General features: G+C 40.0%; 1 protein-coding gene across 2 annotated transcripts in view; it reads left to right on the top strand.

Moving 5' to 3' along the window:
• ITGA6 (integrin subunit alpha 6) overlaps window positions 1-25,182 on the top strand; it is an 84,368-nt gene that overhangs the window by 45,319 nt on the left and 13,867 nt on the right. For both annotated transcript variants that reach the window (XM_043894113.1, XM_043894114.1), the window contains exons 6-23: window positions 2,627-2,837; window positions 3,533-3,726; window positions 4,543-4,631; window positions 5,333-5,451; window positions 10,567-10,665; window positions 10,949-11,010; window positions 16,034-16,194; window positions 16,368-16,511; window positions 18,908-19,023; window positions 19,145-19,334; window positions 19,430-19,513; window positions 19,610-19,689; window positions 19,844-19,921; window positions 20,009-20,111; window positions 21,488-21,661; window positions 23,315-23,413; window positions 23,509-23,619; window positions 23,716-23,814. In XM_043894113.1, the coding sequence (XP_043750048.1) occupies window positions 2,627-2,837; window positions 3,533-3,726; window positions 4,543-4,631; window positions 5,333-5,451; window positions 10,567-10,665; window positions 10,949-11,010; window positions 16,034-16,194; window positions 16,368-16,511; window positions 18,908-19,023; window positions 19,145-19,334; window positions 19,430-19,513; window positions 19,610-19,689; window positions 19,844-19,921; window positions 20,009-20,111; window positions 21,488-21,661; window positions 23,315-23,413; window positions 23,509-23,619; window positions 23,716-23,814 (2,213 nt within the window). The remainder of the gene's footprint in view (window positions 1-2,626; window positions 2,838-3,532; window positions 3,727-4,542; window positions 4,632-5,332; window positions 5,452-10,566; window positions 10,666-10,948; window positions 11,011-16,033; window positions 16,195-16,367; window positions 16,512-18,907; window positions 19,024-19,144; window positions 19,335-19,429; window positions 19,514-19,609; window positions 19,690-19,843; window positions 19,922-20,008; window positions 20,112-21,487; window positions 21,662-23,314; window positions 23,414-23,508; window positions 23,620-23,715; window positions 23,815-25,182) is intronic.

Below are 25,182 nucleotides of genomic sequence, written 5' to 3'. Positions count from 1 at the left end.
GGTGGCATGGGGCCTTTCCAGCCGAGCCAGAGCCGCACTGCTAAAGCAGCTCCGAGGACACCCAGATTGTGGTCTAAGTGCCAATTCCTTAACTCCTGACGCTTGCTTGCGTTACTAATGGGTGTCCTAAATTATTCATGTGCATTATGGTAATTACACAAAGGCTTTTAAACGCTTTAATTCTTGGTATGAGTTGACATAAAGAATAATTACTGTGTAATTCTTGGAAAAAAATGTAAAAAATCTACTAAATCTAAATAGTATCCTATTCTTTTTAAAAAATAGAGGAGTACCATATGCTGGAGCTCTTACTAGAACAATGGAAGGTTAAAAAGGGGAAAAAAATGGGTGTAGATCTAAAAATAATTCTAAACAAGGTATTAGTAAACATATTCTTTAAAAATTATTCTAATTATATAGATATGTATGAACAATACTGTTAATTAAAAAAAACTTTTCAGAAACTCCCCCAACCCTAAATTAAAATCTTGGTGTGAAGACATAGAACGGAGAAAACTTATACTTAGCACTTGTTAAGCACCTACCGTATACTATAAATCACACTATTACTTACTACTTTATAGGTCTTATTTGTTCTTTCCAACTATATTATAAAATAAGTATTATTTTCCTTTTGCTGATGGGGGGAAAAATTCCTGTGACTGAGGGAAATGAATTTCCTAGTCCAAGGTCACACAGTTAATAATCCCCCAGCCAAGGGAAGAAATGCTCATGAAAATGATTGGGACAGGGTGGGAAGCAGCTGGGTATGTGAATGCTGTCAGTGGCTTTGCAGGACAGGAGGGGAACACAGGGCTGAGTGGTTTGCAGTCTCAATTATTAAATAGGATTTTTCCAGGGTAAAATTCTTTTCAAGGTAAATATTAATACTATCAATAAACCAATATTTTATTTGAATAAATTTTAACAGGCAACCTCTTCAAATGAGTTACTTAGGGATTAGTTTATGCCATTTCAATTTAATGGCTCTGGTCAAGAAGCCAACACTTTGGTTTGTAAGATAGATGCCTATGGATTTTATCTTAGTGTCTACTGGAACATTTGAAACTACTAAACTTTTTTTATTAAACACATTTGCCACTTTCAGAATGGATTTCCTCAAAAGCGGATACTGGGTTGGGGTGGAGAGAATTAGTGTCATGTTTCTACTGTTACATTTTGGCTGTCTGTGCATCTGTCATTTCAAAAAAATCAGCAGGTTTTAGGAGGAAAATGATCTGCATGAGGTTTGGAAGCTGGCAAAGAGGGTGGCTTGCCGGATGCAGCAGTGGCCTCATCATTGCAAGCACGGCAGTAGCCGGTGTGCCTCTTACCAAGCATAATTGCTTTTTCTTCAATCTCTTCCGTCCCGTGCATGTGTACAGGCCTGCTGTTTTTGACCAGCGTTTCCTATACAGATCCCGATCAGTTTGTTTATAAAACACAGCCTCCCAGGGAGCAGCCTGACACATCCCCTGATGTGATGATGAATAGCTACCTAGGTTTGTGACCTCTGAGATGACAAATAAATGGTCTTGGTCATGGTCATTTAAGAATTTTTTTTTTTTATCCATACAGAGCATAAATCTTTTTATTTTCTATTTCATTTCAAGTGAAGCACACCCAAAAAGCATGCCACGGTTGAGGCTCTGCAGCCAGGGTGGCTTCCAGAGCTGGATTCAACTGTGTCTCCTTTCTAAACTTGTAGCTCATCCTATTTTTCAACTCGCTTCACAATTTGAGAACTGCAACAGTAGTGGTGATGCTTTTCATAAATAAAACCCAATTAAAAGGGTGAGTTTATAGTATTCTGCATCTGCCTCGTCTTTACATAGGAAGATTTGCTTTATTTGGACAATTTTGATGTGTGGACATTTGTGTCTGCTTGCTATTTAACTTCAGTATTGGTAATCTGACATCCTACCTGATGCTTTATAATGAGGTTTCTAATGTTTTTCTGCCCTCTGAACAAGTGTGTAATTGATACAGATGACAACTTGCTCACCTCTATTGTTTACGCCAGGTTCTCAAATCTCATGAGTCATGGTTTTGTTTGCATGTTTGTGTCTGAGAACTAAGTTGGCCCTAAGGAGTAGAATGCTGGCTGTGGTATATTAATGTTGTTAGCATTCTTTTACTGCCTGATGACCAAGGAGATTGATGAATATAGAAGTTACTAATCACTGCATTATAGCAAAACCCATAGGCACTCAATTATGCTAGTCAGGTTGCATCTTGGTGTACAGGATGTAACTTTCCCTTGATAATTTAGTATCTAGCTGGATCTCCTTTTACAGCAGTTTCAGTATTGGAATGGAGTTTGAACTGATTCTTAAGTAGCATGTATGCTTCATGATTGAAGTTACAAAAGTGCTAACTAACTAGCACAGGTACTTTTCTTTAAATGTCTTAATATATTTAATGTACACCTGTAGAAAACAGGGAAATACCTACTATTTTGTGCTTGAGTCAGATCTCCTGGTTCTGTAACTCTTATCAGAGATATGATAGCTGTTGGGGAGGGTCAGAGGGAGAGTGGTGGGAAATGAAAGGTAGTGATGAAGTAACCAGTGTTAGATACCTCCTGAAAAACAGAGTTGATAAGTACCATGTTTTGTTTTTCTAGGCTTTTCTTTGGACTCAGGGAAAGGTATTGTTTCCAAAGATGACATCACTTTTGTATCTGGTGCTCCTAGAGCCAATCACAGTGGAGCTGTGGTTTTGCTTAAAAGAGACCTGAAGTCTGCACACCTCCTCCCTGAGCACATATTTGATGGGGAAGGGCTGGCTTCTTCATTTGGCTATGACGTGGCAGTGGTGGACCTCAACAAAGATGGGTAAGAGCCTCTGAGGTTATTTTACATTTGCAAAGAACTCATTGCTGCTCTGGCTTTTATAGGTCTGGAGAAGAAATACCCTTCCAGGTTAGTTGATGGAAAGAATATTTCTGCTGCCAAATTTTTACCATCCCATCAGTCTTCCTCACTTATATTTTGGTAGCAGACATTGATTACCATCCCTAGGATGTAGGATTACATTTTCAGTCTTCAGTTTTTACTCTGTCCTAGGATCATGGGTCCATGAGAATTAAAATTTAACTAAAAAAAAATGACACCTATGTGGTTCTGTTTTGTGGTTTCTTAAGGGGCTATTGGAGCAGCCAGAATGTCCTGTTGAAAGTAGGGATTGGTGACAAAGTTGATACAAAGGTCTCTGGTTGGTGGTCCAATCTGGGTCTTTGGTAGAAGGTTGAAGGTGGAAGTGAGTGGAATCTTTACTGGGACTTTCTCTGCACTATAGATGTAACTTGGAAACTGGCTTCAAGTTCTTACAGTTGATGTTTTCCTTTGGGTGTTATTAGAGACTACCTAGTTTAAAAAAAAAACTAGGGAGATGAGATATAAATTCCAGATTTGAGGTCCTTTTTATCATATCTCTTTGTGTCCTTAGTACCTGTTCATGTGGGATTCTCCCTAAGCTTGCTGATATTTTGGCCAGTGGTTAACAAGTCTTCCCCTCATTATGTTTTCAGGTGGCAAGATATAGTTATTGGAGCCCCACAGTATTTTGATAGAAGTGGAGAAGTTGGAGGTGCAGCGTATGTCTACATTAACCAGCAAGGCAGATGGAATAATGTCAAGCCGATTCGTCTTAATGGAACCAAAGATTCTATGTTTGGCATTGCAGTCAAAAATATTGGTGATATTAATCAAGATGGCTACCCAGGTAGACAATAGATTGTGAAATGGTCATGATTTATGGATTATGTGATTGTCTAAAATAGTGAGTGCTCATGACATTTTATTTTATTTTTTCCTGGGAGTATTTGCATTTTATTTTTTTTTTAATTTTTATTATTTTTATTTTTTTCCCAATTATTTTTATTAGTTGGAGGCTAATTACTTTACAATATTATAGTGGTTTTTTGCCACACATTGACATGAATCAGCCATGGATTTACATGTGTTCCCCATCCCGATCCCCCCTCCCACCTCCCTCCCCATCCCATCCCTCTGGGTCTTCCTAGTGCACCAGCCTTGAGCACTTGTCTCATGCATCCAGCCTGGGCTGGTGATCTGTTTCACACTTGATGATATACATGTTTCGATGCTGTTCTCTCAGATCATCCCACCCTCGCCTTCTGCCATATAGTCCAAAAGTCTGTTCTATACATCTGTGTCTCTTTCTTTCTTGCATATAGGGTTATCGTTACCATCTTTCTAAATTCCATATATATGCATTAGTATACTGTATTGGTGTTTTTCTTTCTGGCTTACTTCACTCTGTAAAGTTTTATCCATCTCATTAGAACTGATTCAAATATATTCTTTTTAATGACTGAGTAATATTCCATTGTGTATATGTACCACAGCTTTCTTATCCATTCGTCTGCTGATGGGCATCTAGGTTGCTTCCATGTCCTGGCTATTATAAACAGTGCTGCTATGAACATTGGGGTACACTTGTCATGACGTATTTTAAAATATTGTATTGGAATGCTTTTAAAATGTGACGTTTGTTAAAATGTGGTGTTGTTAACAGATATTGCAGTTGGAGCACCCTATGATGGTAAGGGGAAGGTTTTTATCTATCATGGATCTGCGAATGGAATAAATACCAAACCAACACAGGTAACCAGATAACTTGGATTTCTGCAGTTAAGGTCTCAATAATTTTCTTTCCAATGGATTGTTTAGGTTTATGTGAATTTTCACACTAATCATATGTTACTTACAAGTCTACAGTAGTATGAACTTTGGTTTTATAAAAAATTATTAGAAAATAACTTGTAAATAGATTTAAATGCAATAAGCTGCTTGTTTTAAATTGTAAAATTTCTTTGGTAAATTAAGAATCAAACTAAGCTAAAGGAAAAGATTCTTCTACTCTGACAGCATAAAGAAGTGGAATGTCATACATTTCCTTTAGTAGCATATTAAGAAGGGATGAAACTGGACAAACATAAGAGATGATTGTAATTGCATAGAGAATTCAGATACCAAAATCTAAAAATTGCTTTAGAGGAAAATAAGACATTTGGAGGGCAGGAAGAGAAGTTTGGTTTGAAATACACTGATTGACTTAATATAGTACATAGGGTTATCAAAGCTTCTCTTCTGTCTTTTGAGATACAACATAAATCAGGTAACTTTTATGAAAATAAAATGCATGAAATGTTTGATCATGTGTATACTTATTTATATTTCAGTTGTGATTTAATATAATTTGTAAGTAAACTCTTTAACTTCAGTTCAAAAGAGATTTATCTTCAAAGCATAAGTAAAAGCCTTATTTAAGCCGGGTGTCCATTCTGATGCCCTGTTCCTTTCAGGTTCTTGAGGGTAAATCACCTTTTTTTGGATATTCAATTGCTGGAAACATGGACCTTGATAGAAACTCCTACCCTGATGTTGCTGTTGGTTCCCTCTCAGATTCGGTAACTATTTTCAGGTATGTAATCTCTTGCTTTAAGCTTGTTTGGTAAATCTACTTACACTAGAGTTTTGTTTTGTTTTTGTTTTTTTTTTACCTTTTGAATTGAAATTTGTAACAACTGTACTTTAAAGGTGAAGTCTTGTATGAGTTTTGAATTTTTTTTTTCTCTTGAGAGTAGTACAACGATGTAATAAAAACCTATTTTGTAAAGTCTTGGTGTAATTTTGAACTAATTTTTTTAAAAAGGTCAGAACTGGTGGAAATTTTTTACCTTTACATTTATAAAAACTGAAACAAAGAATTTGACCGTGTAAAGAATTTAAAGAAGGAAATGAATGTACTGTATTTTACCATCCATTAAGAAACTCCAAAATTTTGGTTTATATCCTTCTAGGTTTTTTTGTGTGAATAAACATGTATGTTTAACAGAATTGAGATTGTAGTGTACATATAGTTTTGTAACCTACTTTTGCTGGTTTGTAATGAATAGTGGCCTTTTTCTGTGAGTGAGTATGATGCATAGTGGGTTATTTCCCTGTCGTTGAGTACTTTTCTGAAATGAAGTTAATGGTTGTCTGAGACATCACATGGGTCATGTGTTTATTTAACAACTTTTGGGTTGTTTATTTGGGGTCATAGTTTATTTAACAACTACTATACTGTCATTGGACAGTTAGGTTGCTTTCCAGGTTTGGTGGTTTGCTTCCTAGATACACAGAGCTGGTAAGCATCCTTACTTTTCTTCGCGTCCTAGATTATTTCCTTACGATAACGTCCTAAAAGTGAGTTGCGAAGTTGAAGGGCATGTGTGTTTTAGTACTCGTGATTCCTTCAACCACAATGATCTCCAGAAAGGCTGCAGCGGTTTGCCCATCAGCTGTGTCTCAGTGGCCTTATCCCAACAATTCCACCACTGCTGGAAATTGCCAGGAAAAATTGTGCAAAACATTTTTTTTAATTTAAAAAGTAGCACATTCTTTTTTTGTTTTTTTTTTAAAAAGGTTAATACAGAATTGCAGTTAAGTGCAAGTTTTCCAATGTTCTTTCTTTCCATCAAACAACTTTTAATAGTTTTGGGTCTCTCTCCACTTCTAGGGTGTCATCAAACAGCCATACTATAACTGCTGTCCTCTATTCTCGTTTGTAAAAATTAGCCTCTTCCATTTTCTCTCCTTGTTAATACAGATATATCAATCTTATTCTTTTTAAAAGCTCAATGTTTTTCCATAATACGCATTTAATGAGTCCTTGGTTGATGGAATTTTTAGATAGTCTGTGACTTTTAGCTATTATAAACTGTGTTAGATAGTGTAATGTATATATATATATATATCTCCATGTAATGGATTTTTTTAAAGAAAAATTCCTAGAAATAGAATTGCTGGGATCAAGGTTAGCACATTTTTTTATTCATCATGTGCATGTGTATGTGTACTCAGTCAGTCTCCGGCTCCAACCACATGGACTGCAGCCTGCCAGGCTCCCCTGTCCATGGGATTTCCAAGGCAAGAATACTGGAGTGAGTAGTCATTTCCTTCTCCAGGGGATTTTCCTGACCCAGGGATTGAACCTCCATCTCATGCATTGGCAGCTAGATGGATTCTTTACCACTGAGCCACCTGGGAAACCCTTGTTCATACATATACCCACAGAAAAGTTGTAGCAATTTATGCTCACAGCAGCAACCTACCAGAGGGCCCATTTTCTCACACCTTTACTGACACCCAACAGGATGAATCTATTTAATTTTTGCCACTGTGGTGTGATCTCATCTTTTGATTGAATTTGCAATTCTTTGATCATTGGTGAAAATGAACCATTTGGGTTTTGTTTGTTTTTTAAAAAAACTATTTTGCTTTATAGTCATTTTTATCTAAAGAATCCCGTCAAAGAAATGGGCAGCGAGGTACAGCGAAACCCTAAATGAAAAATAATCTGTATGTCATGTGTACACTTGGTACCGTCATTGCTCTGTATTCTTCTGGAAGGATGCCAAGCACAGATGTAGCCTCTATATCTAAAATAGTATCCTAACCAAAACCCCTGGTGATAATAAAATGACACCAGGATACTTTTGAAGAGAATACTACTTAAAAAAAGACAGAATATACTGTGCATTTATATATGTGCATTTTATGTGAAAGCTAAGAACCAGAAGAGACTTTACAGATGGCAAAAGTGGGAGACGTGAAAGTGTGAAGAAAAATGTATCTGGAATATTAGGCCAAAGGAAGAAGTTTTAAAAAAAGTTTGAATGAATGTCTGTTACTGCCTTTATATGCCTGTTTCTCTCTGTTCATGTGTTAGGTATTAACCTTAAAATAGTCAACATTTTTTTAAAGGTAGAAGAGTATAGTATAACATTCGATTACTTTAGCAGTTTCCATCCAAAAGCAATTTGAACTTCAAGTTCTAGTTTGAGATACATACCTCTGGTGTCAAGAAGACTTGAATTCCTGTAACAAAATTTGGTTCCCAAGACTTTCCCAGGAGATAACTTGTCTTTAGCCAGTTAAATATTTGTATCTGTATGTAATTGATATTTTAATACCCTTAATTTCCTGTCCCCATAAGTAGGTTGACTGTGAATCCTGTATATATGTTCCTTCTTTCCTCATCGATAGTATGAAAATGAATTTCAAAAGCCTTGGCTAATAAGATAACTTTCCTATTTCACAAATAAGAAGAACAGAAGCCCAGGACTTGCTTGTCCTTTTGAGCCTGGATCCTGTGAGAGCAGGGCATGGTACCTAAATCTTCCCAATGTCAGTCTCCACTAAATCATGCTAGTACTATGATACTTAATGAGTAAATGCCAACTAAACACAAGACAACTGAGCAATAATAATTTGCTTTATGTGTTAAAAGGCATTTTTATGATTCCATATATAATATGCTCTGAAAATTGTGTATATTGTGTGTTTAAAAACAGCATTTAGGCAGAAGTGTGTGTTAAAATATTTATTTTGAAGTGTATACAGCACCAAAGCCTTAATACTATTATATGTAAAGCACTCTAGCGTCTGTAGCAACTGGTATTAAAACATTTATGAACTTTTTGTCTTCTAAATATGCTCTCAAAACTTTAGAAACATACCTACAGGCATACCTCATTTTATTGCACTTTGTTTTACTGTACTTCACAGATACTGTGGGATTTTTTTTGTTTTGTTTTGTTTTTAAAAATTGAAGGCTTGTGGCAAGGTGTCATTTTCCCAACATGTGTTTACTTCATGTATCTCTGTCACATTTTGGTAGTTCTTGTAACATTTTTCATTTATTGTTATTATAAGTTTTTCATTTATTATTACTTAATTATGGTGATCTTGGATATTACTGCTGTGAATTCCTGAAGGCCCAGATGCTGATTAGCATTTTTTTAAGCAATAAAGTATTTTTTAATTAAGGCAGGTACACTGTGTTTTAGACATAATTCCATTGCAACTTAATAGACTACAGTATAGTGTAAACATAACTTTTATGCACTAGGAAACCAAAAAATTCAAGTGACTCCTTTATTGCAATCTTTGCTTTATTGCTGTGGTCTGCACCCAAACCTGCAGTGTCTCCAATGTAAAATAACAATAGAAAGATAAACAATTAAGATAAAGGGAAATGAAAAAAACGTGAGCATCATTTGCCCTTTTATTGGCTCCTGCCTTCCCCATGAAGGTGCTCACTCTCTGTCTGGCCTACAGATAGATTGATCCCAGAAGTTCAGACTAGCTCTTTGGAATTTGGAATGCACTTTGCTGTGGAACACTGTTCTCCAGGATGGCTGGGTTTACCACAAACCCACCGAAGTCGGTGTGACTGAATCCCTGTGGGAATGGAACCATAGGAGCCACTCTGAGTTCAGGTGGGGAGAGACAGAGGCGAGAGTGCACCGTCTGCCCAGCCCTTTCGCCCCAACCACCACAGCCGTGCATTTCTGTGCCAGTGGTGCAGGGATCAAGCCATAGGCCCTTGGTGACCCCTTTGGCTGTGGCGGGTAGGAAGAACATATAAGGGAGAAGGATGATGTTTTTACATGGTGAGAAGGGCTAAAGGTGTAGGATTCCATTTCCTGTGTGTCCGTGAGGTTGGGTTAAGGCAGAGATAGGAAAGGATAAAGGCTTCCAGGCTTTGCTTATAGAGATATTGTGGGGGTAGAAAAGTTGTGGTCAGTACTGGCAAGCACCTGAGGTTGGAGATAGGAGAGTCCGAGGGAAGATAGGAAGCTCAGATACTGTAAAATGGGGACTTGCCTAGATTACTAAAATTCACATATGTGTAGAAATCCTGCTAATGAGCACCCCAGGTGTTAGATGTATGTTGGTATAACCTTTTTGGAGCTTTTTTGGGGGGAGGGTGGGCAAGATTACCCAGAATTAAAAATGCATATATTGTTTGACTCAAAAATTCTGCTTAAGAATTTATCCTACAGATAAACAGACGTATGAACTTAGGACACATACATGTACACAGATGTATAGGCAAGGATGTTTGTCAGCTGAAAGCCTTACAAAATTCTAAATGTCCACTGATTAAGGGACTGGTTGAATAAATGATGTTCCATTGGTAGATGCAATACCACCAGCTGTGAGAAATAACTAGATTTGTGTGTATAGAGATATGAGAAGACCTCTGAAATGTGAATGACAAAGAGCAACATGCAGACCAGTAAGCATGAAACACTCCCACTTTAAAAGAAATGCTTGTTTTAAATTTAATTTTAAATAGTATTTTTAATTGAACCAGACTGATATATCTGGAAGGACATGCAGAGCTCCTTGAGAGTTTGGGTGGGGATGAGACATATTCACCTGGAAACTACGGAACTTTTTACATATTGCCCATATTGGTCTTTCAGTTTAAAAACTCCATTAACATTAAAATTATTAATATAAAACAATTTATAATTTTGAATGTGTCATGTTTAAACATTTTTATAAATATCACGTCATCATGTTTTAAATTATGTCTGTTAACAGCTGTTTTCTTTAGCAACAGGGGAGCGGGAGTAACATTGGGAAACAGAGTTTTTCCTGTGGTTTTTAAGATGCAGCATCCGAGGATGCCTGTGTAGTATGTGAGTTCATCTCACATCCAGATAGCAAAAGGCTGAGCTTGTCTTCTCTTTGTCTTCAGATCCCGGCCTGTGATTAATATTCAGCAAACCATCACAGTAACACCTAACAGAATTGATCTCCGTCAGAAAACGCTCTGTGGGGCGCCTAGTGGGATATGGTGAGCATTTGCACCGTGTCCACTCTTCCCCCACTGTTTGATATCTCTGCTTTATGATGACCCGGTTGCCCTGAGGAGCCACAGGGAAGATTAAGAGAAATGGGGAAAAGGGAAGAGGAATCTTGTCAAGTGGATATATAACATTTTTACTTATCGGTCATCACTGGGGGGATATGAGGATGAGAAACGTGTTGAGATTTTTTTCCAGGGCAGTAAGGCATTTCTTTTTTTTTTTTTTTTTAGTAAGGCATTTCTTAATCACCATGTGTTTGATTTTATACAGCCTCAAGGTTAAGGCCTGTTTTGAATATACTGCTAAGCCCACCGGTTACAATCCTTCAATAAGTAAGTACCTAGTACTTTTTGTTTGCTTATCTGAACATCTTTATTTTGCTTAATTTTCTTTAATTAGAGTATAATTGCTTTACACTGTTGCGTTACTGTCTGCTATACAACAAAGTGAATCAACTGAAATTAGATCTTTTCTGTCTGCCAGGTTGAAAAGTTCTGAATAAATTAACTAGAAGAACAAAACTGTAATGGCCAACATGGGTCCATAAATTCTGACCTAAAGAATTAAGTCTGTCTGTCATCTTCTTTTTAATCAAAAGGGTGAAGCCCAAGAGGAAAAAAATGCATTTGGTCCCCATTTGAATTTTCCAGAGCAGATGGTTTAGGGCAGAATGAATGCCTTGGATAAGTACTCATTTGCTGCCACAACCATTTCCTCCATGTCTGTCTTTGAAAAGCAGTGTGGAAAATTGGTTTTGTGGTTGTGAGGTGGCGGGTGGTAGTTGTAGAAGAGTGACCGCGGGAGCCCAAGTCCTACTTGAATAAATTGTCAGTTTCTAGTCTCTTCGCTGCTGGGTCCCCTCCCAGAGGCCTCTGCGGTCCAGAACACCCATGCCGTGTCCCTGAGGGTGGGCCCAGGGGGACCTGAAGACTGGGCTTGAACTCAGAGACTTGGGCTCTGCTCCTGGATCCAGTGCTTCAACACAGAGCTAATCCCATAATGTTTGAATTTTTATTTTCCTATCAGTTAAAAATAAATGCCTCTGATGGGAATTAACTACATAGGATTGTGGCGGAGTTCAGATGAGATAAGCTGGTGAAAGGGCTTCCCTGGTGACTGAGACAGTAAAGAATCTGCCTGCAATGCAGGAGACCCAGGTTTGATCCCTGGGTTGGGAAGATCCCCTGGAGAAGGAAATCACTACCCACTGTAGTATTCTTACCTGGAGAATTCCATGGACATAGGGGCCTGGCAGGCTACAGTCCATGGGGTCGCAAAGAGTTGGACACGCCTGAGTTTCACTTTTTCAGGGTGGTGGAAGCAGGTTGTCATTCATAAGGTCTTATTCTACTTTGCTTTTTTTAATAAGAATAACAGGAGTTTTGCCACAGGGTTTGACAAATTTTTAATGATATTCTCACAATAGTGATGATCACCGAGGCCTTCTCTGGTGTGTTTTAGTAGCAGCTGTACCTCTTCAGGAGTAAGCCAGAGTAAAGTTGGGGGCCTAGGAATCTAAAGACATCTTTTCCCCAAAGAGGAAGTGCAGAGGGAGGGTGATTTCCTTTCTGGGTCAGCCGTGGTCCCAGCGGCTAGGTGTTCCAGTGCAGCAGAGCCACCAAGGAAACCTTTCTGGAAGGACAGGGTGGTTCTCAAGGTTTTCAGTTTTTAGTCCTCTTTGAGATGGAATGAGTTTTCTTAAGGCTTCTCCATGTTACCTTGAGTATTTTCTTTTCTTTATGAAAAAAAGATGTCCCTTTATGACATCTCAGAACTTCACAAATAAATAAGTCTGCCTTCACCCAATCCATGCTGTCATAAACCCACTTGGCCTTCATCTTCCCAGATTTTAAGCTGTCCTCGGGAGGTTTCTTTGTCTCCTTCACTTTTTAAGGCCCTTTCTTCTGGGCCACCTCCCGCCGTATTGGCCCTCCATGGGCTCTGCAGACCTTGAAGTTTGGCGTGCATGTATTAGGACTTTCCACCCCCAGGGGAGCTGTGGCCTTTCGCTTTGCTCTTGAAGTAGCCGGTATTTTATTGAGTAGAGAAAAGACTGTTTTTTGTGTGGCTTTCAGTAAATATTTTATGATTTCTTAGAATCTCTCACCCTCTCAGATTTTGTGTTGTTTTTACCCAACTGTGGTACCTTACACTTGCCAGCTTGGTTCGTGGAGCCGTTTACCATTGTGTCTGGAAACAGCCTAGAGAGACCAGGAAAGGGAGAGGGAAAGGAAACATGTTTTTGTTCTATTGGTTATCTTCTCAAACCACACTGTTTGCCAAAGATGTGAAATCTCATCAAAACATTTCTTGTCTTCCCTCAGATCAATCATTTTATACAAAATAAATTACAAACTTCCTTCTAGCTTAAACGCTATCTTTAATGCCATGTATATTAATTTTATATAACTACTCCTATATTAACCAAGTGTTTATGGATAGCCCACTATAGATTGGGCTTCCCTTGCGGCTCAGCTGGTGAAGAATCCATCCACAATGCGGGAGACCTGGGTTCAATCCCTGGGTTGGATGATTCCCCTGGAGAAGGGAAAGGCTACCCACTCCAGTATTCTGGCCTGGAGAATTCCATGGACTGTTTAGTCCATGGGGTTGCAAAGAGTTGGACGCAACTGAGCGACTTTCACTTCACTATAGAAAGAACTTTTTTCCTCTGAAGAAATTGAAAGAAAGCCTGTTTTCATTGCCATTGCTTCCACGGTATTGGGAAATTCTAACTCAAATAAAGCGGAACTTGCACAAAGCTGCAAGAGTTAATATATCTAAAATCTGTTCCCCGTGTCCAAGTGTGTGAGCTTATTGTTCGGCTAGGCTGTTTTAACTTGGCAGTCCTCGGGTATAGTGTTCCATACTTACAGATATTTATAATTGAGCCTTAATGACTATTCTACTTGGCTTGCCCCTGCAAAGGTCAGCAAAGGTGGCCGGCAAGGATTTTAAGATGATGTGAACTGTCTGGAGGGTCAGAAGAGGTTGGAGAGGGTTTGGTAGATAAATGGTTTTAATGCCCCCACACACTCCCCTGCTTTTGCCATGAGGGGCACTCAGCATGTGAGCCTTCGTCTGGTTCATTGTGAAGTTAGCAGGTCACTGATAAATGGATGATGTCAAGGCTCACAGAGGGCCTAAAGTGGAGGCGCATTCCATTTGGCAGCCATGACATTTAAGAATTCTTCAGATGGACACAGAAATTACTATTGAAACTGTTGTTTCTAAGTTTTGGTTTTGCATATGGGAACAGCCATTGTTTCAGCGTAAGGATGATGACAGTGTATGTGTGTGCATGCAGATGTGCATTGGGTGTGTGTTGATGCATTTGTTCATCTATTCTACTAATCCTGTTTATGTCAGGTGTTGTGCTGTTGCTGGGGAATACAATGGGGAACAGCTGGAGGTGGTCTCTGGAACGGCTTTTCCTGGGAAAGTGATCAGGCATTCACAGTGCAGCAGACTTAAGTGTAGTGATGAGAGAAATAGAACACTGTCGGACCCCCCAGGAGGGGCCGGGAGAGCTTCCTGGAGGAAGTAACATCCACACCGAAATCTGAAGGAGGAGTAGAGTTAGCCCAGCAATGAAGGAGAGGTAAAATGAAAAAGAGCTGGGAGGTCCAGCCTAGGGGAAGTGGGACCCTGCACGTCTAAGAGGCTTTAAAAGGCAGTCACCTTTTGTGTTTGTGACACAAAAGGAGCTGACTCCGTTTCTTGCTGTAGGACTCTGGGCCAGTCACCTTGTTCTGGGGGTCTCTAGTTCTTCATCTGTAAGTAGAGGGTATTAAACTCTAATGTAACTATTAGAACATGGATTCATTTTCTGGAGCAGATTTTTTTTCCCTGAGGCTGGCTTCTCTGACCCTGTACACACTGGTTTGCTTTCCCTTCTGATGGTTTTGTTTTTTAGTTGCTAAGTCATAACCTTCTCTTTTGCGACCCCATGGACTTTAGCCCGCCAGGCCAGGGTCCTTTTGTCCATGGGATTTCCCAGGCAAGAATACTAGAGTGGATTGCCATTTCCATTTCCAGGGGATCTTCCCAACACAAGGATCGAACCTATGTCACCTACATTGCAGGTGGATTCTTTACCACTGAGCCACCTGGAAAGCCCCTTCTGATGGTTTTTTTGTTGTTGTTCAGTTAACAAGTCAAGTCCGACCCCGTGGACTGTAGCATGCCTGGATCCTCTGTCCTCCACTGTCTCTCAGCGTTTGCTCAAATTCATGTCCATTGATTCAGTGTTGCCATTTAACTATCTCATTATCTGTCGCCCCGTCTCCTACTGCCCTCAGTCTTTCCCAGCATCGGGGTCTTTTGCAGTGAGTTGGCTCTTGGCATCAGGTGGCCAAAGTATTGGAGCTTCAGCTTCAGCATCAGTCCTTCCAGTGGATATTCAGGGTTGATTTCCTCTAATGTTGACTGGTTTGATATCCTTGTAGTTCAAGGATGGTTAGTGAGTGATTAATAAATGTAAGTCATTTAAGTACTAAAACATAGCAGCTATATCCAGCAAATTGGCAAAGAATGTATTCTGAAGTTAAGAAATGAGATTTTGATCATCCAAATCCTAGCTTGTCTCTGAGCTCTGTCAGTGTAGGTAATCACAAATAGGATGTGCCCTCTGGGGCTTTGGAAGTGGAAACCTTGCTTCTGGGAGTTTTATTAATGGACAGAGGGGCCCTCTGACCACGGAAAGGAAGTATGTTTTACCTTTAAATTCTTCATCTTTTTAAAGTGAAAAGTCTCATCCTATTGTCAAGACATCTCCATCTCTAATATGTTTTTCCTCTTTTAGACAATTTTCTTTATGAGTACTTTAATGTGTGTAAGAACCACCTGATAATCTTATTAAAATGCAGCCTTGGGTTCAGTAGTCTGGTTGGGCCTGAGGATCTGCATTCCTGACACCACACAGGAGAAGCTGCTGTTGATCTAGAGGCCTTTTTGGAATTTAAGCACCAGACTGTTGAAGAGGGAGTCAGTTTAGGTCCTTCGGCAGGGTTGGCTGCCCTCCTGTTGTCTGTCACATCTTGTGAATTCTTGAAATGCAGTGAAACTGATTCTTAACGCGTCTTTGAGGTTTTGACTTATTCTTGAGCTCCCCCACGTGGCCCAAAGGAAATGCAGCTTTAAAAATTGTTCACAGTAATGGGCAGGAAAGGACAGCTTGATTTGAAATACCATAAGTCAGAATGTACATTGCTAGGAAATATGAAGGAAAACCATGGCAATGAGAAAAAATGTTCTAAGAGGAATTAAAATATATCAAAAACGAACTCAGTATACTTACAGCTTGTTGTGTATGAGTGCATTTTAAGTTCCTGTGGTTTTGTTGATTTCATCTAGCCATTGTGGGCACTCTGGAGGCTGAAAAGGAAAGGAGAAAATCTGGACTGTCGTCAAGAGTTCAGTTTCGAAACCAAGGTTCTGAGCCCAAGTATATGCAAGAGCTCACTCTGAACAGACAGAAACAGAAGGCATGCATGGAAGAAACCCTCTGGCTCCAGGTGAGGGCCGCAGACAGATCAGTTCTGTCATGCAGGTGCATGGTCACAAGTGTAGATTTGACATTTTATATGAATACTAGCAACACATTATCCAGGACAAAGGAAAGCATTGTTTTGGAGTTCCCTAGTAGTGTTAATAGCATGCTTTAACTGTATCTCTGCATTCTTTTCAGGAAAACATCAGAGATAAACTGCGTCCCATTCCCATAACTGCTTCAGTGGAGATCCAGGAGCCAAGCACTCGGAGGCGAGTGAATTCGCTTCCGGAAGTTCTCCCAATTCTGAATTCAAATGAACCCAAGTCTGTTCATACAGATGTAAGTGTTTCTGATTTTCATTTTACTAATTGTTTACCATTTTATTATGCTAAATCAAACATCTCTGAAGGCAATAGACTAGTGATTGATTTGCCCTAAAGGCCATTCCTTTGTATATTAAATAAGCTTTTTAATATATGTATAGTTTGGAGAAAATTTGCTTCCCAAGTAAACAATGGATATAGAAACCTACAGAATACAGTTTGGAGATGAGAGTTGTTTTTCTTAATAATTTTTGGTCATTGAGACTTATTGAGACTATAATTGACAAAACTTATTATTTTCATGAACTTCCCTGGTGGCTGAGATGGTAAAGAATCCGCCTGCAATGCGGGAGACCTGGGTTTGATCCCTGGGTTGGGAAGATCCCCTGGAGAAGGGCATGGCAACGCACTGCAGTATTCTTGTCTGGAGAATCCCCATGGACAGAGGAGCCTGGTGGGCTATAGTCCATGGGGTTGCAAAGAGTCAGACACAACTGAAATATATGAGCAATGAAATAGTCAAAATTTAGTGTCTAATGTAGCCTATGTAATCTTAGGAAGTAAAATTTATATGGAGTGGCTTGCTGTATACCTCTTATGTAGTGGTGGGTGTTTGTTTGCTAGGGTTTAGGAGGCCTGCATCTGCAGGATTAGGCTGGGGACTGGTGACATCTTGATTTAATGTTTTGTACTTGTCACAATGTAGTGGAGTGTCCACTCTGAGGCACTGGTTCTGGTGGCCCACTGATGAAACTTTTCATGAATGAGTTAGGCCTAGGGGCTCATGCCTGCACCTGCACATTGCAGTATTTATTGTCATCAAGCATAGTTCCTTATGTACTTTTCAGTACACTTTCAATGTCACTTGTTCAGTCACTAAGTCATGTCCATGGGCTGCAGCCCGTCAGTTTCCTGTGTCTGCCACTGTCTCAGAGTTTGCTCAAATTCATGTCCATTGAGTTAGTGATGCTATCCAGCCATCTCATCCTCTGTTGCTCCCTTCTCCTGTTGCCTTCAATCTTTCCCAGCATCAGGGTTTTTTCTAATGAGTCAGCTCTTCGCATCTTTGCATCAGGTAGCCAAAGTATTGAAGCTTCAGCTTCAGCATCAGTCCTTCCAGTGAATATTCAGGATTGATTTCCTTTAGGATTGACTGGTTTGATCTCCTTGCTATCCAAGGGACTCTCAAGAGTCTTCTCCAGCACCACAATTTGAAAGCATCAGTTATTCAGTGCTCAGCCTTCTTTATGATCCAACTGTCACATCAGTACATGACTACTGGAAAAACCATAGCTTTGATTGTGTGTACCTTTGTTGGTGGAGTGATGTCTTTGCTTTTTAATACACTGACTAGGTTTGTCATAGCTTTTCTACCAAGAGGCTAGTGTCTTTTAATTTCATGGCTGCAGTCTTCATCCACAGTGATTTTGGAACCCAAGAAAATAAAATCTGTCAGTGCTTCCACTTTTCCCCCTTCTATTTACCATAAAGCAATGGGACCAGATGCCATGATCTTAGATTTTTTAAAGTTGAGTTTCAAGCCAACTTTTTCACTCTCCTCTTTCACCCTCATTAAGAGGCTCTTTAGTTCCTCTTAACTTGCTATTATTAGAGCAGTATTATCTGCATATCTGAAGATTGTTGATATTTCTCCTGACAATCTTGATTCTAGCTTGTAATTCATCCAGCCCGGCATTTCACATGATGCATTCTGCATATAAGTTAAATAAGCAAATAAGTTAAATAAGGTCAAATAAGTTAAATAAGGTCACAATATACAGCCTTGTTGTAATTGTCAATGTCACTTATTGTACATTAATATTTCTTCTGTATATTCCCATATACACAAGCTCCATAGGCATATTAAACATAAAAAACAAGACCATTTCCCTAATTATTGATTAGTGTGATTATCAAGCATCCCTTAGCATAGTGCAAGATACTCTGCCCTTTGCTTTCCTAACCTTGAACTCTGTTTCCCCATCTGTGCAGTGGGTCTCTGAACAGTATATGCCTCATAGTCCCTTGTGAGGATTGCGTGAGTTTAAATACGTAGTCATGTGTTGGGTAGTACTGTCATTACTGTTAACTCTCACAGTAACCCTGTGTAGCAGGGCGGTGGTATCCCCACGTCACCTGTGTTGAAACCTAGACTATGAAAGATTAACTGACTGGCCCAAAGCCACACAGCTGAGCCAGGTTTATTCTTTACTGCCCTACAACATCTCAGGGCCTTGGTCAAAGTGTTCTGAAAACACAGTTTCATTAAAGGACAGAGTGGGCATTCGATGCAAAGTATGTTTGTAGTTTGAATTCTGCTATGGTAACTGTCACAATGGGAAATGAACTGTATGGAAACAGTCACTTTTTAGAGTCCTAAGTGGTGTAAATTACAATTTTGTTTTCCTACAGGTGCACTTCTTAAAAGAGGGATGTGGCGACGACAACATATGTAACAGCAACCTTAAGCTAGAGTATAAATTTTGTACCCGAGAAGGAAATCAGGACAAATTTTCTTATTTACCAATGTAAGAATTGTGCTATAGTACTAGCAAAAATGGCTCTGGCTTTGCAGTGACTTTTTGTGAAGGGTGATTGAAAATCTATTGAGAACTTTGTTGTTTTCCTTTTTTTTTTTTTCTGTAATAGTCAAAAAGGTGTACCAGAACTAGTTCTAAAAGATCAGAAGGACATTGCTTTAGAAATAACAGTGACGAACAGCCCTTCTAACCCAAAGAATCCCACCAAAGATGGTGATGACGCTCACGAAGCTAAACTCATTGCCACTTTTCCAGACACTCTGACTTATTCTGCATATAGAGAACTGAGGGCTTTCCCTGTAAGTATTTTAAGAGACCAGTTTGGAGGAAAAAAAAAAAAAAACATTGTGTGGTAAGTGAATGTTTTGTGATCTGGTCTGTTTTTCTGTTACAGGAGAAGCAGTTGAGTTGTGTTGCCAACCAGAATGGCTCGCAAGCAGACTGTGAGCTTGGGAATCCTTTTAAAAGAAATTCTAGTGTAGGTGATGCCTTTACATACTGTATTTTAATTTTTAAAATACCGTTGCAGTGTCAGTATGTTCAGCCTATGTTAACAACCATTTCTGTTTCTTAGGTTACTTTTTATTTGATTTTAAGTACAACTGAGGTCACCTTTGACACCACAGATCTGGATATTAATCTGAAGTTGGAAACGTAAGAGATTCTTTCAACCTTCCATTCAGAATTATTTCATGAAAACACAGCCAGTCAATGAATTGGCCTTTATCTAACTCATAAAAGAAGTGTAATTTAATGAGAAAACTGACTGTTACAATAAAACCCTATTGTTTCCCTTTCATTTTTTCAGAACAAGCAATCAAGATAATTTGGCTTCAATTACAGCTACAGCAAAAGTGGTTATTGAACTGCTTTTATCGGTCTCCGGGTAAGTGTTTGTGTTTAGCATAACAAATCAGTGTCTGAAAGAACCATTTACAATCCTAACTAAAACTGGTGTTTTTTAATTTAACAGAGTTGCTAAACCTTCCCAGGTATATTTTGGAGGTACAGTAGTTGGTGAGCAAGCGATGAAATCTGAAGAGGACGTAGGAAGTTTAATTGAGTACGAGTTCAGGGTAAGTGGTCACAGTTGGCCCTCCCAGTCTGTGTATCAGAAGCTAACCTATGCTGTATATGATCTTGAATATGTAACAATAAATAAGCGTGATAAAGGGAGCTTGCCAGTTTTTAAACATCATACTGGCTTAGTGTAAAAGTTGTCTTTCAGAATGGAGAACCACAACTTCATTTAACATAGGACTCTGTTCAGAATCAAATTCAGTTTGGTCTTTTTCTTCTTAGGGAGTTTTAATGTATTAATAATAAATGTGGTGTTGAGACAAAGGAGTACTTGATTTTTTTCTCCCCAGAGTCTATCTATAAAACAAAAATCTCAAAATGCTATTTGGCTTTAGAATGTGTGAATGATCCTCTGTTATAAGGTCATCTCTCTTATTGCTTATGGTTAATGTTCACTGACCTTTCCCAAGCGCAATTTTGTGATGGTAAATGTGGGTTTGACGTATACCCGTAAGGAAGACTAATGATTGCTCTGACCCATCCCAAAGTAGGTAGTCACAGTGGCTCTTAAGTCCAGTCAAATGAACATAAGTGCATGGTACAGAGGTGACTCATAACTTTATACGCAGGTTCAGGTCTGTGTGGCTCAAATCATATTCCTGAAAGCACAGTGACCGTTGTTGAGGTGAGAGTCTGAAATAGCAAAAATGGGTCCACCCTTGACTCTAGCAGGATGAAGAGGTGGAATTCTCCTCTGAAATAATCTCTTAGCTTTACAGATACAACTGAGACAGCTAGTGGGTGGTGGTGATTATGACACCTATGCAGATGTGGCTGCAAAGAGGTCTGTGGGTTCTGGAGCGGTCTTTCACACAAACTCTTTTGATGTGTGTTTCACGGAGTTGCTCCCTGCCCTGTCCCCAGCTTGGACTCACGGGCTCATGGTTGCCAGAACGGCCCTACTCGGGTCTCTCAGTTGTTATCCCAAGCCCCCACCCTGTAGTCAGGACAGAGGCGGCTTCAGTTTTGCGGTAGGTGGGGCTTCCCAGAAGCAGCCGATGGCTGCACTGGCGCCACACTGGCTTTGGCACCTGCCAGGCAGAGTGGTTACAGAGCGACACAAGAACACACGTGACTTTTCCCTGGGCATTTTGAGAGCCTGGCAGATTCTGTTGCACACAAAAGTTGTTCCTGAATTGAGGGAACAATTATTTCTCTTTGATCTTTTCTCCCCCCTATTTTTATTGACAAGAATCTTTAAACACAAATCTCTATTTTGAATGCCCTATCCAAAGTCCACTTTTGGAGCCTGCCCTTTTATGGTTGAATTATACCAGATATTTTGGCTTTTTTTTCTTGGCAATAGGAACTGCTTACCTAATTTTATGTTGAGAGAATTACACTGAGATAACACATATTATTTTCTTAACAGGTAATTAACTTGGGCAAACCTCTTAAAAACCTCGGCACAGCAACCTTGAATATTCAGTGGCCAAAAGAAATTAGCAACGGCAAATGGTTGCTTTATTTGGTGAAAGTAGAATCAAAAGGATTGGAAAAAATAACTTGTGAGCCACAAGGTGAAATAAACTTCCTGAAACTGACGGTATGTTAATGCATCTCTCTCATGTCTCCATAGATGTTAATATTAGAGAAGGGGGACATCATTGCTTGCCCTGGGAAACTGACATTCTGGCATGTTGAATTTTTTTTCCTTTGGTGTCAGAGTTTCTGTTTTGTTGTGAGTAACCAAGTCAGGCTGAGGATTTCTGCTGATTAGGCAGAAATCCTAATCACCACTGTGGCATATAAGTCAGGGTCATTTTGTGCATATTGAAGCAAATGACATTTTCTGAAGTTTGAAGGCCCGGTGTGACATATAAGGACATGCCCTGGGGATGGGCCAGCCAATGTCAGTTCCCAGTAGAATCAAGCATTACAGAACATACTGGCACCTTAGCAAGTGACCTTGAAGACTTTTCATTCTTTTTAGAATAGAAAATATTTATTGAGTGCTAGTTATATCTCAAGCACCATGCTAAGCATTTGATTTGCATTTTCTCATTTCATTCTCTTGATCGTCTGATGAGGTATTTTTCTCATCCCCACCATTTCATAGATGAGAACATTGAAAATCAGAGAGATTAACTTTCTCAGAGTCACTCAGTAGTTACGAGGGCAGTGCATTCATGCACAACCCTGCTTGTTTTCAAAGCCTGCACTGTTAACCTCTTTCTGTACTGCTCCACACTTAAGTAACTATCTGGTCTATCGTTTATGCTCCAGTTCGATAAAGACTTGCTTTGTTATTGCACATCTGTTTCTTTTAAATTCTAAGGTGACTGGGTATGACCAGTGTTCATAGTTGGTGGTTTATATTCATCAGCTTGGAGAAACAAGATGGTCCATTATTCCTAATCTTTAAGAAAAATGCAGTTTATTTATTTATTTTTGGTTTTGCTGGGTCTTTGTTGCTGCTCATGGGCTTTCTTCTAGTTGTGGTGAGCGGGGGCTACTCTTCCTTGCGGTACATGGGCTTATCTTTGCAGTGGCTTCTCTTATTGTGGAGCATAGGCACATGGGCTTCCATAGTTGCAGCACGTGGGCGCACTGGTTGCAGTTGGCAGGCTCTAGAGCGTGGGCTCAGTGGTTGTGGCACATGTGCTTTAGTTGCTCTGAGGCATGTGACATCTTCCCGGACCAGGGATTGAACCTGTGTCCCCTGCATTGGAAGGTGGATTCTTATCCATTGTACCACTGGGGAAGTCTGAAAAATGAAATTTTAAAGCATCTTCCTTGGCTTAGTTTTCAGTATTCTCCTTTGAATAAATCATGCTCGATCTTTTCTACTTTCCGTTTTCCTCATTCCGTGTCACTCATTCAGGATGTGCTGACTTTTTACAGTTATGTTAGGTACTGATCTGAGTGCTTAGGGGTAGAGGAATGAGATTGGTCCTTGATCTCAGGATGCTCACAGTTTGGTGAGGAGACATCAGAATAAAGAAAGCCTTTGTCTCACTCTTGAGTTTTAAGGTTGGAATGAAAGAAAATTACCTTGAAAAATAAAGTTGAAGTGAGGTTGGTAATTAACACTTTGTGGATCTTACACTTAAATTGTTCCCACACCTTGGTGCTGGGAGAAAGGTGAAGATTATCAGTCGTGAATTTGGCATAATCTGGGAGGGTGTACTCTGGAGATTTGTACAGTAATGCCAAAAGTTACACTTGGTGGAAGTATTTCAGATGTAATTCTTTTCAGGAGGCTCACAACTCAAGAAGGAAACGAGAAATTGCCGAAAGACAAATAGATGATGGCAGAAAATTTTCTTTATTTTCTGAAAGAAAATATCAGACCCTTGTGAGTATTTTTCAAGCGCTGTGAGTTTTCCAGGAGGTGGTGGGAAGGCCTTCCCCAGTCCGGTGTGCTGTAACTCCTGTTCTTTTTCACCCCAGAACTGCAGCGTGAATGTGAACTGTGTGAACATCAAGTGCCCGCTGCGAGGGCTGGACAGCAAGGCCTCCCTGGTTCTGCGCTCGAGGTTGTGGAACAGCACGTTTCTGGAGGTGTGACCCCACCACAGGCTGTGTCCCAAGCCGTCTGCCACCTCCTAGAACATTTCTCTTTTCACTAACGCTTTCACTCACTTTGTCTCCAAACAGGAATACTCCAAGATGAACTACTTGGACATTCTCGTGCGGGCTTCCATTGATGTCATTGCCGCCACCGAGAATATCAAGCTGCCCAACGCAGGCACTCAGGTTAGGATTCCATGGGCTTCACTTAGTTGATCTCTCTCCTCCACCCCACGCCCGTGGCCTGAGGACATGCTATTCTGGACTCATGTCTCTCAAGGCACTGGTACTCCCTTTAAAGAGAAGGCAAATCATGTCTTAAGGTGGTACCCACCCCAAGTTGTATTTCAGTAGAATCATGGAAGAAAGAGGTGACTTGGGTCATCTCGTTCTGCTGTGGATGGGACAGATTTGAGAGCTGTTGGCTCAAGGAGAGGAGGGGTGCACCTCCTTAGTCTAAAGATCCCACATCTCGTACCGCCCCTCATGCCAATGGCAATGCCAGTGTTGGCATACTCCCACTGATGATAACCTCACTGCACTAGGGGGGAGCTTTTGCGGGGAGTGTATGGCCAGTGGCGGTTATTAGAAACCATCTCTTATTAAAGGGATTGAGACTTGAATCTTATAAAATCAGTTCCTGATTATGCCCCCTGGAACAAGTCCCAACATAAGTCCTCCTTCTTGGCCATGTAGCAGCCTTTGAAATAATTGAAGGAAACTGTCATACTTTCTTGGACGTATCTCTCTTACTCTCTTCAAAGCTGACCACCCAGCTCTTCAATTATCTGTCCTGCCTGATGCAGCTGAACAGGTTCCAGATCTCGTCTCTTCCTGGGCCAGCTCCAGGAAGGAGAGCTGACGTGTGGTCTGCCTAGTTCACCTTAAGTTTCCCTTTTACAGCCTCCCAGCTTCTGTTAGTTCAGCCTAAAATGTGGCCTTTAAATGGTTGCTGAAGATGGCTTGCTTTTCTGGCAGCTACTATTTTTCTGTTTGTGTTCTGCTGAAACTTCCAGGTGTTTTCATCTGAATGTGCTGTCAAACTATATTTCCCACATCGCACCCTTGAGCAGTTTTTGCACACCTTTGAGTTCATCCTCACATCTTGTGTGGCTTACTTTTGGTCTGTTGTTTGGGCCTAGAACGTAATTTTGAATCTTGATCATTTGCTCTCTGATAACTTTCTTTCCTTGCAAGCTTTATCTTTTTTAAAACCAAGAAGCATGTCTTGGGTGTTCTCATCCAGGTAATTAAGAAAACTGTTGACCAGGACTAGCAGCAGAAGCTTGTGTATAGTAAGGGGTTCCTAGTTGGGGGTGGGGAGTCTGGCCCTCAGGGACTTGTATTGGGCTCTCAAAGTAAATGACTGCAGGTCACAGGTGGGAGTGTTTTGCAAGAGAGTGAATGGAGAAGAATGGAGAAGAATTTCTGTCGTAAAGCTGATCTACTGATGTACTTAAGGCAAATGTCTAGGCTTCCATCCTTTGACCAGCTGAAATCCAGTGTGTCTCCCTGATGACCTTGGTTTCTTGAATATAGCGACCCTTAATTAAA

The sequence above is a fragment of the Cervus elaphus genome, chromosome 33 (assembly GCF_910594005.1).
Source record: "Cervus elaphus chromosome 33, mCerEla1.1, whole genome shotgun sequence".
Classification (NCBI taxonomy): Eukaryota; Metazoa; Chordata; class Mammalia; order Artiodactyla; family Cervidae; genus Cervus; species Cervus elaphus.
The sequence above is the reverse complement of the archived record's forward strand: the minus strand, read 5'-3'. Positions and strand labels throughout refer to the sequence as shown.